Source organism: Drosophila subobscura, chromosome A (genome assembly GCF_008121235.1).
Source record: "Drosophila subobscura isolate 14011-0131.10 chromosome A, UCBerk_Dsub_1.0, whole genome shotgun sequence".
NCBI classification, from domain to species: Eukaryota; Metazoa; Arthropoda; class Insecta; order Diptera; family Drosophilidae; genus Drosophila; species Drosophila subobscura.
In genome coordinates, this window is record NC_048530.1 from 15910693 (window position 1) to 15927535 (window position 16843).

A 16843-nucleotide genomic window follows, 5' to 3' on the forward strand; every position below is an offset into this window, starting at 1 on the left:
ACACAAACACATAAATATATGTATCTTATGATGAATATAGTCTGTAAGCAGGGGGACAGCAGGTAACAAATGTACTAGTGGCATGTGGAGATGTAGAGGCAGCAATACAGAAATACAAACGCGTAATAGGTACACCCAAATGTAGGTGGAGTGTGCGAGGACATGCGGAGGGAGTAGCCACAAATTATTTCCACATTCTGATGGGAGACTGTGGGATGATTATACCGATTTAGAGATGATGTTTTCAGCCAGAGAACCAGCGTCAAACGACAGAGCAAACCCTATTTAAATTCTCTAGCTATAATTGCAAACTGATTTTGAACAACTTTGAAACTACTTGAAGGAAACACTCGATGAAAATGATAAATGATAAATGATATTTATAGCATAATTATACACACAATAAATAATGAAAATATACACATTCAACTCATAGCCAGTGACGAAGCGCAGTGTTAAGTGCGATCTGCAAGAATAATAACAATTACGATAATTATATTAACGATTATACACACACACAACACACACACACAAGCTACATGGCATAAATGACAAGTAATTGAAGCCAACAGACAGACAGAATGTAAGCCATTGAGAGGTAAAAGCATAACAAGTGCAAACAATGTTGAATTTGTTTATATAATCTATGAGGAGAAGAGAAACAGAAACAGAAACAGAAACCGAAACAAGCACGAGAATCATTGGAAATTGTTAAAGCTCAAAAATGGATTGGAAATCGCAAATAGAAATAGAAAGAAAACAAAAATTGCAAGAACAAATTGCATTTCTCTCCCTCACTCGCATACACGCACGCACTCTATATCTATCTCTCTCTCGCACTCACTCTGACTCTCCCTCTCTCTCTCTCTCTCTATCGCTATAAGGAAACAAAATATTAAAATTGTTATGACTTGGATCCTGTTTGATATATATTCAGCACACGACAAGCCAACACACACTTTTACACAGATCTCTCTCTCTCTCTCTCCCTCTCTCTCTCTCTCTGTCTCTTTCCCTCTGGAGGAGGAGATCTCATTGCGCCTTTCTTCAAAAGATAATTTATTTATGATTTGACAATTTCAAATTGTTTTGAGGAGCGATTTCGTTGTTGCTGTTGTCGTTGTTGTCGTTGTTGTTGTTGTTGGAGGCACCCGTGCAATATCTCACAATTGGTGAATTTTATCTACTATTAAGTTTATTGTTAGGCATTGTTAACTTGTTTAAGCAGCAACTTTTAACCACCCGAAAGAACAAAAACCTAAATGTGTATTTACATTTGAATAACTCCAATCGATCGACGTTTGTTCTTGTTGTGTGGCAGCTGCTGCTGATGCAACACAAGCAAAAAACGAATTTAATTTGCCATCATTTTCGTAGAGCCTCATAGATGTTTACCATTTACAACCATCAACCAAAAACCAAAGCAAGGAGAAAGGAGAACATTGAAAAGAAGACACGAAATTAGGATTGTGCAAGGCGAATTGTCTTTGAATCAATTGCCTGCAACATAATAATATTAATTAATAATAACAAATTGTACCTTTCGATTTTGAATTATAAAACAAGATGAACGCAATTATTGTAACTTAAACTCAACTTATTAACGATTATCCTTATGTATGTGGTGTGGCCATCGTCGCCCCGCGCACGCACAGCAGCAATACAAACACAAGCAAAAAGACAAGCAAAATAATATTTAGGAGCGAGTAAATGCATTACAATTAGCGAGGAACAACACACGTTTAGGTCAAGCAAATAGAGCTCATTTTAAAGATTGTTAACTCTCTCAGTTTTGAACTTTTAACAAGAAACAACACAAGATCCTACAACCGAAAACCAAAAATATAATTACACAGTGTTAAGCCAACGCCGCATTCAAAATGTATCGGTGGGGGAGGGGAACACGAAATGTAACGAAACGAAGTGAAATAAAGGTAAATCGAATAACTCTGGTTAGTTGTTGGCCAACAAGTGAGTTCAATCCGTGTGTTTTCATGCAAAGAGCGAAGCAGCCCAAACGACTCTCATTTAGCTGTTGAATAGTATCTACATTTACATATGTATGTTACATATGTATTTAGCTGACTGTTGGTCTGCATAGATTCTGGTCTTCTATCCTGCTGAAATCACAGCACAGGGGTTAAGTAATGTACTCCCGCAGCTGACTACACTTGATGTCGCGGCACATCGTTTAGGCAGTTGCGGGGCCACAAGCTCTGCTCTGACTGTGCAGAGTCTAGTCCGTCTTGCAGGCTAGATTGCAAACGATCACCGGGCAGAATCTTGCGCTTTGCGGTGTGTATATTTTCTGTGTGTGCACAATTTGTCGCAATAACTGTTTATTCTTGTTGGAACTTTGCCACTCGTGCCATCGTCAAGTTCGTGAAGTTCCATCTCTAGCAAAGGATTGGCAGAGGCAGAGCCAGAGCCAGAGCCGAACCCATTTTCATTTCATAATTTGTTTCGAGTGCGAAAAGTTGAGTGCAAGCCAAGCAGTTTTTTTCAAGTGTTCGTAGAATTTGTGTGACTTTCGGGGCGCTTAAATTGAGGATCTAATTTAAGCGCCTCGAATATTCCCAGCAGAATTCCTACAGAAGATGCAAGAAAAATCTATTTTTCGCATGGGTAAGACGAATCTTTGGCTCCCCCGCTTCGATTTTCTACGATCCCGTACCGTCCCTTCCCTTCCCTTCCCTTCATAGGCGTGCGATTGCGCAACACGGATCGAATTTCACCGCAAGGGCACCTTCACCATCCAGAGGCTGGCTTAGCTTTTTCACAATTGAAGTGAAGGGCGTGTGCCCGTGGCCGTGCGCGAAGTTTCAAGGGGCAACGATGGCAAGGATGAGAAGGACTCGCAGGCGCAAGGACCTCCGATGACTGCATACACTTGGCTCGCTTTGGAGCGCTATAGCGCCAACATTTTTTGGCGTTATCCTCCAGATTTGGCTACAGGATGACCACCGTTTGCTCCGTTTTGATGGGCTTCGCCTTGTGTGTCGCGATCTTGCATTGTTTTCGCATGAAGCGTCATGCGCGAGTTCTTCAAGATCTCGACATGCAACGCGGAGCCCACTAACACGTGGCAAGCGATGGTCATTCTAATGCCGAATCTGGAGGTCAATGGAAAAAATGTAGGCGCTGTTCCGCTACCAAAGCAAGCCAAGTTTACACAGGGAGGGGCCACAGGAACAGCCGCAGCAGCGACCAATGACGAATACCCTTGCCCAACCCTTCGCCTTTCCTAAGGCAATGGAGTTTCCTTCAGAAGATTAACATCACAGATAGCCAGCAGCCAAAGCACGCCCGGCAACCGCAGCAGCAACGAAATATCATAGATTGTCATTAAATAAATGTATCTCTTCTTCCATTTTGGTAAAGATTGTAATAAAATTACATTGGCACGTATGCCATTCAGCTGGTATTGTTGCTATCTATGAACCAATTATGAAGAATTATGAAAACATATTTACGATCTGCAATAATATTAATTGAGTGACTGTTATTTCAAGCAGCTTTTGAGAGTCACTGAAGTCTATTTAAGTGGATGTGGCAACGGCGACACTGTATGGTCAGGGCCACCAGATGGTAGAAATTAGATCGAACGTGGATAGCCGTGTTCGAAACCAACGTCTCTAACAACGCAACTAACAAATTCGCCGGTCAATGCGCTGCTTTGAATAGTTCCCCGCGTCCCATATGCAAGACGAAAAGCTGGATGGTGCTGCGTAGTTGTGTGTGACGTCATTCTTTGCTTTGTCACTCTTCCTGGCATCCAAAGATTTCCCTATTTCCGGATTTATTGTATTAATTTAAAGCAGGGCTCGGCACGGCCCTATCCCATGGGTGCGGGACAAGGCGCTGCTGCTGCGCTGCGGCTGCGCTGCCCTCACGTACAAGCGTATTACAGTGATTCGTACCAATACCAATGTTCCGTTTTGCGTGCGTCTTCACACACAAACGCAAAAACGGCTCGTTAATTGTATAGGTGCCGAGCCCTGATTTAAAGACTATCAGCTGTTGCATCTATCGATTGAAAGTGCACATTTTACACGGAAACATCGATACCAAAAGTAGATGGCGTTGCTGGTGCCCTAGGGCTGGCGGAAACGCATTGGATTCAGCTTCAACGATACATCAGATAGAATTCATGATTTTCCTTTCAATTATATTGTTGAAAACCCCGTAAATAGGCCCCTAAATCAGTCAAACTGTTCCGAACCGTTCGAGTCGCATACCTTTCGATAGTAGAAAACCACACATCGTTAGAGGCCAACAACACAAACCTACCATCGATAGTCACGATATATTCCATCGATTGTTTTTCAGCACAACTTTTTTCACGTGTGGCACGATACATAGGAAAAGCGAGCCAATTCTGCCCAAACAAACCAACGCCGCGCCACAAAAAACACAGAGGTCAAGCCAGCTACGTTTCCACACCGGTCAGAGGTAAGCCGGAAAGTCTAACCAAAAATAAAACATCATTGGAAACACACAAACCGCGCACAACAGGGATGCAGTGTTTATAAGCAAGAAGAAGAGGCACGTGCAGCGGCAGCAAAAAACGCAAAAGTTGAAGAAAAAAAGAATACGCGTGCCCGCCGTGCGAGGGTTGATATTCGCAAACTGCAACATCTATGTACATCCAGCATTCATCTGTTACAGCAAGATGGTGCCCATTGGACCCGTTCATCCCAACCATCCCGGCGTTGTGCATCCCCCACAACAGCCGATGCCCACAGCACCCACCGGACCCAATTCGCTGCAGCCGAATGCCAATGTCTCGGGCTCCTCGAACTCCACCTCGAACAAGAGCTCCATGTCGGTGAAGCCCAACTATACGCTGAAGTTCACTCTCGCCGGCCACACCAAGGCCGTCTCTGCGGTCAAGTTCAGCCCCAACGGCGAATGGCTGGCTAGCTCATGTGAGTACCGGGCGTGTGTGTGTGTGTTGTGCAATTGTTTTTTTTTTGCTACAATAATTACTTTTTAACGCAGCTGCTGACAAACTGATCAAAATCTGGGGAGCCTACGATGGAAAGTTTGAGAAGACCATCTCCGGGCACAAGCTGGGCATTAGCGATGTGGCCTGGAGCTCGGACTCGCGTCTGCTAGTCAGCGGCAGCGACGATAAGACCCTCAAGATCTGGGAGCTGAGCACTGGCAAGAGCCTCAAGACGCTCAAAGGGCACAGCAACTACGTGTTCTGCTGCAACTTCAATCCGCAGTCCAACCTGATTGTCTCCGGCAGCTTCGACGAGAGCGTGCGCATTTGGGATGTCCGAACGGGCAAGTGCCTGAAGACACTGCCCGCCCACTCTGATCCCGTGTCGGCGGTTCACTTCAATCGCGATGGATCGCTGATTGTCAGCTCCAGCTACGACGGCCTGTGCCGCATCTGGGACACGGCCAGCGGACAGTGCCTGAAGACGCTGATCGACGACGACAATCCGCCCGTGAGCTTTGTCAAGTTCTCGCCGAACGGCAAGTACATTCTGGCGGCCACTCTGGACAACACTCTCAAGCTGTGGGACTACTCGAAGGGCAAGTGCCTCAAGACCTACACGGGCCACAAGAACGAGAAGTACTGCATATTTGCGAATTTCTCTGTCACCGGCGGCAAGGTGAGTAGCCAGTGGCCATATTTTGTATTAGTTTTCCCCCATACGAACGTACGATTTTGTTGTGTTCCCCCCCCTGTGTAGTGGATTGTCAGCGGCAGCGAGGACAATATGGTCTATATATGGAATCTGCAGAGCAAGGAGGTGGTGCAAAAGCTGCAGGGCCACACCGACACTGTACTCTGCACTGCCTGCCATCCCACCGAGAATATCATCGCCTCCGCTGCGCTCGAGAACGACAAGACCATAAAACTGTGGAAGTCAGACACATAGAGGACGCGGCGGCTATCGCTGGTATCCAGCAAATACAGTAGCCCCTCCCCCTACCACCACCAGACACACCGACTCCCACACAGAAATTCATGATCTTAATTTGCAAAATATTTTTTTTTTATATTCGTAAACTCTTAATCGTCTACTCCTAAAATCACAAAGTTTTTCAAAGTTTCGAGGTAGTTTCGAGGATTTATGTTGCGATGTTTGGTGATGTATGGTAAGAAGAAGGGACAGTTCAGTTTAGTTATTCATTCTTAAGCTAAAAATGTATGTATAGATATTTATTAGCCTATTTTATTGGCTACAACAGTAAGACAACAGGGGGATTTCGCCTTAAATATGATTCTAACATTTGCCGCACTAACCCCAACAAAACAAAACAAACAAAAACAAAAACACAAACACAAATCGATGATCTTTCGGTGTAGAGAGATAACTAAATTTAAGCACCACCCAAACATACACGTGCCGCCGGCAAAGAGCCCCAGAGCACAGGAAAGAATACATATAAAATACGAAATGTACATTTTAAATGAAATAAAACAACAGACGCGTGCAAAGCGGCGCTCGACTGTAAGTCCCGTCCTGGCGTTCGAGCCCCATTCTGCGCGCGTCACTTATTTGTACACCTTCCAGTGGTATATATTATTTGGGAGCCCAGCTCTGGTCCAAGATGAAAGGAAGCAAACGTTATGGACAACTGCAAACAACAGAAAATCGTGCAGGTACATATGTATATATGGTTTTTTGGCGCCCATTGCACTTTCAGCAATAAGCAACACTGCCACAAAGATTATTCGGGTGGGCCAGAAACCATGACGTCACATTTCTTATACACGTTTTATGATCTTGCCTTATTTTCTAAAAAACAATTCAATTGAGTTGAGTTCTAAGCTTCATTGGCCAATTTTAGCATAGAGAAAATAGGGTATACATAGACTCCATACGCAGTGTATATGCAGCAACTGTGTAGTTATCGTGTAGTTACTATGTAAAAAAAGTATAATTCGTTGTACCTTCTTTGCTTGACGCTCATTTTTAGAAACAATACAATATAGAAAGCAATAGAGAGAAAACTGATTGATCTATCGCATAAAATTATAAGATCAGTTTTGGTAGTCCCAACTAACTTGTAATATGAAATAGAAAAACGAAACTAAGGAATATAATTTTCTGCGGTATATTTCCGGTATATGTTGAAAATGAGAAGGTATATTTTGCTATATTTTTGAGGGACTGACGGTATATCTTATCGTTAAATCCGCGGTCACACTGACGGTCACCGCTCGGGCTCCAATTTTTATTTTTTGCCAAAATGTGCGCGCCAACAACGAATTACGCAAATGCAAGGTCCGATAAGTGAACTATAGCCGCCAGACAGACACCTACATCGCGTAGGAAATACAACTTACTGTAGGTCGTGCCGCCGCCGCTGTTCCAACACGTACCAACGCCAGAGAGGCGGAAAAAAGTCAGCAAAAAAAGGCGTCTGGGAGGAAGTACTGCTCCTCGTGCTGTTGGAAAATCGATCGATTTCCATCATTGAGGCTCCACAGCCAATTGTTGTTCCCTCCTCTCCCCTCATAAACATTAGTTCAATCTCGTTTTTTTCTTGTGACGAACGGGCAGTACAAAAATCGCATGAACATCATCCGACACGGGCGGTAACCGGGGTGGTGTGTGTGGTGCGAGAAAAGAAAGACGCGAAAGAAACAACAAAAAAACGCAAAGAAAAAAAATCAATTAGCAAGGCACACGAAAATAAAAATATATACTCCATATAAAAATCGCAAATTATTTATGAATTGGTTGTTGTTGCTAAAACAAAAGGAGGAAGAAAAGACCAGCATTGAAAAGATTTCTAATTCGAAAATAAACCAAACAAATCGGCACCGCTAGCAACAAGAGCAAGAGAGAGAGAGAGAGAGAGCGCGGTGCAGCGGAAGAAGAGCAGAGAGCAGGCAGGCGCCAAAACGGTAACAGCAGCAGCACCACCAGAGAGTGGTAAAAAGAGCGAGCGAGAGAGAGAGAGAGAGAGCAGCCAGAAACGTCTTGAGCGCGTCATCGATATATCTTCAATTGTTTACACGAGTCGACGACGACGCCGCCGCCGCCGCTGTTGGTGCGTGTGTATAATTTTTGCGGCTAAAAAAGACACACCCTGAGAGGAAACAAGACCAACTGCTCCCGCCCTCTTATCCCTTGGGTGTGTGTCCCCCAGGGTGCGTGCTACAACATCGCTACAACAGCAGCAAGAACGATAACACGAACCGAATATTGACCGCTCCTTAAGCTGCAAGCCGCCGCCCGCCCGCCCTTCTTCAATCCCCTCCCAACCGGCCAGCAGAAGTATGGTAAGTGGATCAGCCAGCAGCAGTGGACGCGCCCCAGCACACGGTGGGGCTCCACAACACATCGAGTTGGACATGTACGCCATACGCCCTCTCCCTTTCCTCCCCCTCTCCGCCTGTGGCTCTCTTTGTCGTCCTATTAGCACTTCTTGTTGTTTGTTTGTTGTTCTTTCTTCTCTCCCGCGCATACCAAGGCCATGTGTGTGTGTGTGTGTGTGAGTGTGCGTGTGAGTTGAAAATCTCGTGACTGACATTTTCCTGCCATTTATTATTTACAACCCAACGAAACAAACAAAGCAGTTAAAAGTGTCCTTGAATCAAGGTTGTGGCTAAACCCATTCCAACATTGTCCATTGCTGCACTCCATTGCATACACATGCATATGTAGATGTCAGTACAGTCGCGATCTTTGCACGAGGATGGGCAGTGGAAGTGTGCCCGGGTATCCCTTTCATGAGTAGTAATGCCAATAAGCTACATAGATCTAGTATTTAATGCTCCCATAGCAACGATCGAAACGATTTGCTGGGATAGGTATTATGCGGATCCCCAAAGCACTTGGATCATTCGTTTGCTCCCTCTAGGGGGAACATCCATCCACACCTATCCACTTGATGCACGCTTCGAGTACGAGTTCGAGTACGAGTATGTACCCGCAATTAACGTACGTAGACTGTGTGTACACTGTACAGTGTATGCACTACGGTGTGTACATTAGTGCTCTATTCCGGCGCTTATCTACGCACAGATACACAGTCTGTGTGTCCACGTCCATTGTCGCAGTGTGTGTGTTTGTCCGTGTTTGCTCAACCCACTGCGATAAGCGATGGCCTCTCCTCCGCTGCGGACTAGTCACAGTCCGCAGCCAGCCAGCCGGGCAGCGCTCTTTCTCTGGGCCGCGTGACAAGAGAAGAGCCCTCCCAGTGGCAAATAAGAAAAAAAACCCACAACCTCAATATTTTGATCACCCACCACCCCCACCTGCTGTGTCGTGTTTGTCTGTCTGTCTGGCTATCTGACTGTCCATTTCTCTAATCACACCACCCCCCTCCCCATTGCCGCCCCCAACGATGACGAAATTTTTGGGGAATTACAGGGAATTTCTGGCACATGTGTGTGTGCATGCATATTCTTAGTCATTGCGGGAAATATAAATCCATTCATTGACAGTGGGGCCAAAGCTCGAACGTTGGGATCGATGCCTTCGATCCACACATTCACACACTATGCTGCACGTAAATATGACTGTACAATAGCGTACGAATTATTAGCAGCGGATCCGTAATATTATTAACACATTCTAGGGGGTATACGGGTACATTGCCTCGCTTGGAGCAGACAGCACAAAGAAAATGCTAAGTAAATACAGGCCCAGGATCAACATCTCTTGTCGATCTATTCTGACAACCAGCCCCGATCTTTCAAAGTCACGGAAATCTTTTGACATTTCATTGTCCCGACAAATGGTATAAATGCAATTGATTGTTCGGCTGTGTTTTGATTTCTAGATGCCCGCTTTTCTCTTTGTAAAATTAATATCTATGGAAAAAGCCCAAAGAGATTATTGAGGCAGTGGGAGATTGTGGTTGTGTCGTTTCTATTGGTATGACTCCAGCTGTAGGCCCGACTTGGTAGTGTGTGTGGGTCGAGAAATGGCAAGTGACGACGTAATCGAGCGCGTTAGAAATGGTCTGCACTGCTGCTACCCTGCGTTGCTCTTCTGATTGTGTGTTGTACTTTGATAACGTATTTAATTTATTATTATGACTACACACACACACGTACTCACAGAGGTACACAGGTACATGTACAGGTACACGTACATTATGGGTACACCTATGGCGGTTTGGCGTGTACCCGAGTGCTGATTTGTGCTGCGCTTGGGTCGTCGTCCAGTGTACCGGCGACTGCCTTCGAAGTTCGAAGCACGCGAGAGGGAAAACAACGGCCACACAGTTACACCGAATCGAACATCGAATAATCGAATCGAATCAAATCGAAACGAAACGAAAAGAGCGAAAAATCAGAGCAGAGCAGAGCAGAGCTAAGGAGCGGGAAGAAACGAACGGGTGGGTAATAATAACACCTGCTGGATCCCCGCTGCCTGCACATGTGGCCAGTGTCAGTTCATCCATCGGCTGGGATTTCCCAAGCATATCTACATATGAACATTGGACTGGGATCCACTACCTTTAATGGACTTTGTCATTGAGTAGTGGTGCGTACACTCGCACTCGCTCTCGCACTCCCTGGAGGCAGCTAAACGTGCTAATTGATGCCACCAACCTTATAGAGGGGAACTATTAAACTTCAGCGACCATTTGACTATTTGACTGCTTGTTCGGAGTGCTGAGTGAGTCAGGGTAGGGCTCGTAGTCGTTGTCCGATTAGATATTGCCTGCCATGCACTGAATTCCCTCACATGTAGAAGTAGAATCTCAAGTTTAAACTTAATTGGAGTCAACTTCCAAAGTGTCGAATGGGAATGGGAATGGGAATATCTACATGCACACAAGTACACGAGGCACACTACAAAAATACAATATTCAACAGCAATTAGACAGAATCGACAATGAGTGCCAGGCCCGACTCTGTGTCTGTTTTCGAGCCCTGTGTGTAATCGCTGGAGCGTTGCACATTTTAATTTTTCGTTGCGAAAAAATAACAACAAAAATAGCAAAAAAACACACAGCATTATTGTTTGAATGATTGCACCGCCCCCAGCCTGATTTGTTGTTCATATACATATGCATATAAGAGAGAGATTGAGAGAGATCTCGCAGCGGAGTGGACCAGGGACCGGTTATCGCCCAAGCGATCCAAGTTCATTACGCCCCCAACAACAATCCCCATGTACGCAGCGACGCTATCTTCAGAGTTGACTTCTCCCTGCGACGCGACTCGACTCGACTTGACTCGAATCCCGTCGTCGTCGTCGTCGTCGTCGTCTGTCCGGAACTGTCGCGCAGCGTGTGAATCATTCAAAGAAATTGCAATCTCGATTGCGGATCGTGGATCACTCATCACAGACGCAATACTGATAACACGGGTACACGATCCCCGCGATCCCCACGATCCCCGGGTGCGAGTGAGGTCGCCGGGGGGCTACCGAGTCAACGGCATTGCTACGCATGTGATGGATGCGATTTCGCAATAGTTGAAGAGGGAAGGATTGGTTCTGTTCTGCTCTGCGCTGCAGATAGTGACGCTTATCGGTATCGCTGGGAGATTGTATTATATGGAATTTATATGGAAGAGTATTATGCAGCTTATCAAGAGGGAAGCAGTCATTCGATTTGTAGCCTGCGAACATTCGGCATAATATTATGACAATCTATAGCCCTGTTGTATGTACAACATCGAGGGCTATTCACACACAAACACACACACACACAGACACACACACACACACAGCTAGAAACGAACCCTCTGGAAAGTCTCCGTCATTGAAGTATTCCACTGGTTCCATGTGGTGGGTGGGCCATAAGGGGGCGGTGCAAATCGATAAACGAGTGCATGTAATCTTTATGCCTCCCAATAGAATCGAATCTAAGGCACCCCATTCCGATGGCCGTGCAAATGTCTCCTCGGGGAGCATTGAGCTGGCTCTGGCTCTGGCTCCGTACTGAAAATGAATCACATAACAAAAGTTAATTCAAGTTTTGTGTTTTTATATGTGAATATTATTATTACTATTATTTGTTGTTGTTGTTGTTGTTGTTGTGCCCATCAGTCGTCGCACCACCCTAAGCCCCCGTATTGCCAGCCATTATCCTGGTTGAGTATGGATTTTCTCTATGGAAGAACGAGAATGATGGATGGATGGGGGAAAAACACAGTGGCAGGCCATACGACAAGAGAGTGCTTTTGCTTTTCTTGGAATAGAGTACCTATACTGAGGGGTATACTATCTATAGATTAAATAGGAAACTGTAGATTAAAACCCAAAGAGTACAAAGAGTACAAGCAAAATCACATTTAGGATTCGTTTGCGAACAGAAAGTTCTGAGATGCAAAGGGCTCAGCAAATAAATATTGCCATCCATAGGGTGGAAGCCTTAAGAATCTCCCTGGCACATCCTGTAGCTACTGTGGTACTACTCCCAATCGTATCATCGTACGCAGTGAAAGATTCACTCCCAAAATTTAGCTGCCACCATGTAAAATGTGCCACCTACATATGTATCTCATTTGTATATGCAATTAGTGGCGATTGTGCTGCTTGGTGGATATCATTGGACGCTATCTGCCGACAATTGCTAGCCCAAATAAAACTCGTGGAGTACAGAGACCTGCCCTGCCCTGCCCTCCAATGCTGTCACGATGGAAATATTTCAGCAATGATAATCAAATCGGTTGGCACTTGAACTCTCGCAATTGCTCAAACGATGGCCAGTTCCCTCAGTGGAATCTGTTTGAATATAAGCTGGAATAAACCCTGCTTTCTGGCTGGGCAGTTGGTTCATGCATTATAGTTATGTAATCAATAAGTTAATGGGTTGCGATGCGAGTGATTAATATTTGCTTTGTTTGGTTGCGGGCGTAGAGTCGTGATGCGAGACAAAGTTCTAATTTAATAATCATAGCAATAACTATAGGAAATGAGGTTAAATGGATATAGAGATTCATACTCTTGCGGAAGGGTATTGCAATTATTTCGAATCCATTTGCAAACCTTTTGAGTCTTTTGCTTACTTTTGTTTACTTTTTCTGATGAGCCCTGAGATAAATTCGTTGCTTCCAATGAGAATCCCGAACCATTCAAACCAAACTTTATCAGCGAAGCTCGAGTATTTTTTACCATAATCGAACGTTTCTCTTTGGCAAGCATTCACTTGTGTATGAAGCAACTATAAAGGAGATCTCGTCGGTGGCAGAGTTACTCGCTACTTTCCCCAATTTTCAGTGCTCGTTTGCTTGTCAATGCGGAAGGTTACAGCGAGAGCCCTCTCACTCGCACTTTTCACTCGCAAGTTTCCCTAGATTTTGCCGACGAGACCTCCTTCATAGTTGCTTCATGCACTTGTGCGTCTTGAGTGGGGACACCAATATGGCGTCGCGTCTTGTGGCATCATCTGACGTTTCATCTTGCGCGTGTTCCTCATAGTTTCATCAAAATATATTTGTGAATCGCTTTGTAAGAGTGTCTGGAGATTCGGACACCCACAGTCTGCTATTTGTATTGCTCTGGTGATGTGGTTCAGGGTCATGCAAGAGGTTAGAACAATTAGGGCTACCAAATACTGGCGCCAATTAATTCGTAATGGGCAACTTGTTCCCCTACAGTCGGCATGCTTCACAGAGAAAAAGAACACAGAGCGTGTGCAAGCGAGAGGACAAGAGATGCTAATTTACCGTTTGTTTTCCCATTTACAGCAATGTCGTCTGGCCACGTATCGGCGCTGAGAACGAGAGGATCCATTAGATCCACTAGTTGAGAGCTGCGAACTGAGCGACAAAGAGCGAGAGAGGAGAGGAGAGGAGATCACAAGAGAGAGAACTCCTGCAGCTCTAGAGCTTATCAGCAAGCAACAAGCCAACGGAACGAGATCCCAGTGCCTGGGTTAACTTCCGCTCGGAGGCAAACATACAAATAAAAACAAAAAAGAAAGCGAAAACTACTAATATAGTCTCTGATTCATCAACCATCCAGTCATCAGGCGTCATCCAGCGAAACGAACGAGCGAACGAACAAAAACAGAGATAAAGATAGAGCTAGCGAGAGAGAGAGAGAGAGAGAGACTCTGGAATCAGCAGCATACACCCCCGTCCGGCGCAAGCACAAGTCTACTTAAAGGAGAAGGAAGCACAAATCACTTACTTAAACACAAGAACAAACACACAACTGACAAGCAACAAAGAGCGACGAGGAGGAGCCCCACTGCCCACTGCACATCCTCCAAGAAGTTCATCGAAAGGAGCGAGTAGGCCGCCAGCGAGCGTGGCAACCAACGAGAGGAGACCACAACCCATTTACAATCTACAACACGTAGAGTCGGGAGCCCTGCGAAGCATTCAGAATGAACTCCACAACAAAACATCTGCTGCACTGCACACTGCTCTTCACTGTGATAATAACCTTCGAAGTATTCTCGGGCGGCATCAAGATCGACGAGAACTCGTTCACGCTGGTCGACCCATGGTCCGCGTATGGGGATGTGGCCACCGTCTTGCTGTACTTACTCCGATTTCTCACCCTCCTCACGCTGCCCCAGGTGCTGTTCAATTTCTGCGGCCTGGTCTTCTACAATGCCTTCCCCGAGAAGGTTGTCCTCAAGGGCAGCCCCCTGCTGGCGCCCTTCATCTGCATCCGCGTGGTGACGCGCGGCGATTTTCCCGATCTGGTCAAAACGAACGTCCTGCGGAACATGAACACCTGCCTGGACACCGGCCTGGAGAACTTCCTCATCGAGGTGGTCACCGACAAGGCCGTACACTTGGCCCAGCACCGACGCATCCGAGAGATTGTGGTGCCCAAGGAGTATAAAACGCGCACGGGGGCCCTCTTCAAGTCACGCGCCCTGCAGCACTGCCTGGAGGATTCGGTGAATGTGCTGAACGACAACGATTGGATCGTCCATCTCGATGAGGAGACGCTGCTCACGGAGAACTCGGTGCGCGGCATTATCAACTTCGTGCTGGATGGCAAGCATCCGTTCGGCCAGGGCCTCATCACCTATGCCAATGAGAATGTTGTCAATTGGCTGACAACGCTGGCGGACAGCTTTCGGGTGTCCGACGACATGGGCAAGCTGCGGCTGCAGTTTAAGCTCTTCCACAAGCCCCTCTTCAGCTGGAAGGGCAGCTATGTGGTCACCCAGGTGAGTGTGTCTCTACATCAGTGCAAATAAAATTGATTTAACTCGTCTTGATTGCGGCAGGTGGGTGCCGAGCGGTCGGTCTCCTTTGACAACGGCATCGATGGCTCGGTGGCCGAGGATTGCTTCTTTGCGATGCGAGCCTTCAGCCAGGGCTACACGTTCAACTTCATTGAGGGCGAAATGTACGAGAAGTCGCCGTTCACGCTGCTCGATTTCCTGCAGCAACGCAAGCGCTGGCTCCAGGGCATCCTGCTGGTGGTCCACTCCAAAATGATACCCTTCCGGCACAAGCTGCTGCTGGGCATCAGTGTTTACTCGTGGGTCACCATGCCGCTCTCCACATCGAACATCATCTTCGCCGGCCTCTACCCGATACCCTGTCCCAATCTGGTGGACTTTGTGTGCGCCTTCATTGCGGCCATCAACATATACATGTACGTGTTTGGTGTGATCAAGTCCTTCTCGCTGTATCGCTTCGGACTGTTCCGGTTTCTGGCCTGTGTGCTGGGAGCCGTGTGCACGATACCCGTGAATGTGGTCATCGAGAATGTGGCCGTCATCTGGGGGCTGGTGGGCAAGAAGCACAAGTTCTATGTGGTGCAGAAGGATGTGCGTGTGCTGGAGACGGTATAAGTACTGACCGGGCCCAACCAAATGAAACACAGAAATCGCACAATGGATGGCCAGGATAAATAAGCACACACACACACACACACACACACACACTATCTGAATTCTGATTTGTTTGTAATTTTTAGGCATAAGACTCCCTCACACACACAGCGCACACGCACGCACACACGCACACACCTTTGCATATGCATATTTATATAGATATATACATAGATATGTGTATGTGTGTATATTGATTGTTGTTTCGTTATAAATCCAATCACACCATTCCTCTCCTCACTCATCCACACACATCGCCCCACAACGCATCGCATCGCATCGCATCTCCACCTACCACACAAAGAAAATCGAGGAGCGGCGCAAGAACCACCAAAAGCAGAACAAACATGTTGGATGCAAGGATAATGGATAAATGCAAGAGCACTGCAAGATACGCACCCAGAAACGCACTCAAGCTAAACAACAATGTACTCTCCATTAAGTGTAATTTCTGTACGTTCTTTACGTTCTCTTTGGATCTTGTTTTTTTCCCCTTTTTTTTGATAGTCTGTAGTGAAGAAAGCGCTATATTTATATGCATACTATATAGTAAATATCATATGTACTATATTACGTAGCTCTATTATTATTATTATTATTATTACCGTCATTATTATTATTTAAAATGTGTACATTCATGTATTGTAAATTGAAGAGAACAAGAATTGAGGCGAATATCTGTTAAATGTCCGACTTCACACCAAAAACAAAAAAAAAAAAAAAACAAATGGATAAAATGAGAAAACTGCAGCAACAGAGCACAATATCCGGGAAACAGTGAATGTTAGACTTATGTACTTACATATATGTATATGTATATAGATATACATAGGTACATGTGTCATTCAATCCAAGCGTTCACAATGTCCCGCGGAACCTTCGGTTATACATTTCTCTTTCATTACGATCCCCAACCCATGATGGGCGGTGTGAATGATGCAACGGTGAAAAAACAAACATATTACATGTCATGTGCATGATTCTCGTTTCGAGTTTGCCCCACCGCTGTGATATATGAAGTAGATAAAGGGAGCTTGGGCACACTCTACGTCGACCCTTTCTGTTAAGACCCCAACGGACACTCACAGCGAAAGGATTC

The 16843-nt window shown here is 45.7% G+C and overlaps 2 protein-coding genes across 3 annotated transcripts; both read left to right on the forward strand.

Moving 5' to 3' along the window:
* Positions 1 to 4302: 4302 nt before the first annotated feature.
* LOC117899100 (protein will die slowly) lies at positions 4303 to 6272 on the forward strand. Its single transcript, XM_034808884.1, has 4 exons — positions 4303 to 4452; positions 4669 to 4928; positions 5002 to 5627; positions 5709 to 6272. Exons 2-4 carry the CDS (start codon positions 4673 to 4675, stop codon positions 5895 to 5897), a joined length of 1071 nt encoding a protein of 356 aa, XP_034664775.1. The 5' UTR covers positions 4303 to 4452; positions 4669 to 4672; the 3' UTR covers positions 5898 to 6272.
* An 893-nt stretch (positions 6273 to 7165) lies between these two features.
* On the forward strand, positions 7166 to 16696 carry LOC117903502 (beta-1,4-mannosyltransferase egh). 2 transcript variants are annotated; one of them, XM_034815582.1, is made up of 3 exons: positions 7166 to 8254; positions 13628 to 15072; positions 15133 to 16696. In XM_034815582.1, exons 2-3 carry the CDS (start codon positions 14272 to 14274, stop codon positions 15703 to 15705), a joined length of 1374 nt encoding a protein of 457 aa, XP_034671473.1. In that variant the 5' UTR covers positions 7166 to 8254; positions 13628 to 14271; the 3' UTR covers positions 15706 to 16696. The 2 variants fall into 2 exon arrangements, with proteins under 2 accessions (XP_034671473.1, XP_034671474.1); XM_034815583.1 differs by lacking the exon at positions 7166 to 8254 and adding an exon at positions 10147 to 10320.
* The last annotated feature ends 147 nt before the right edge of the window (positions 16697 to 16843 follow it).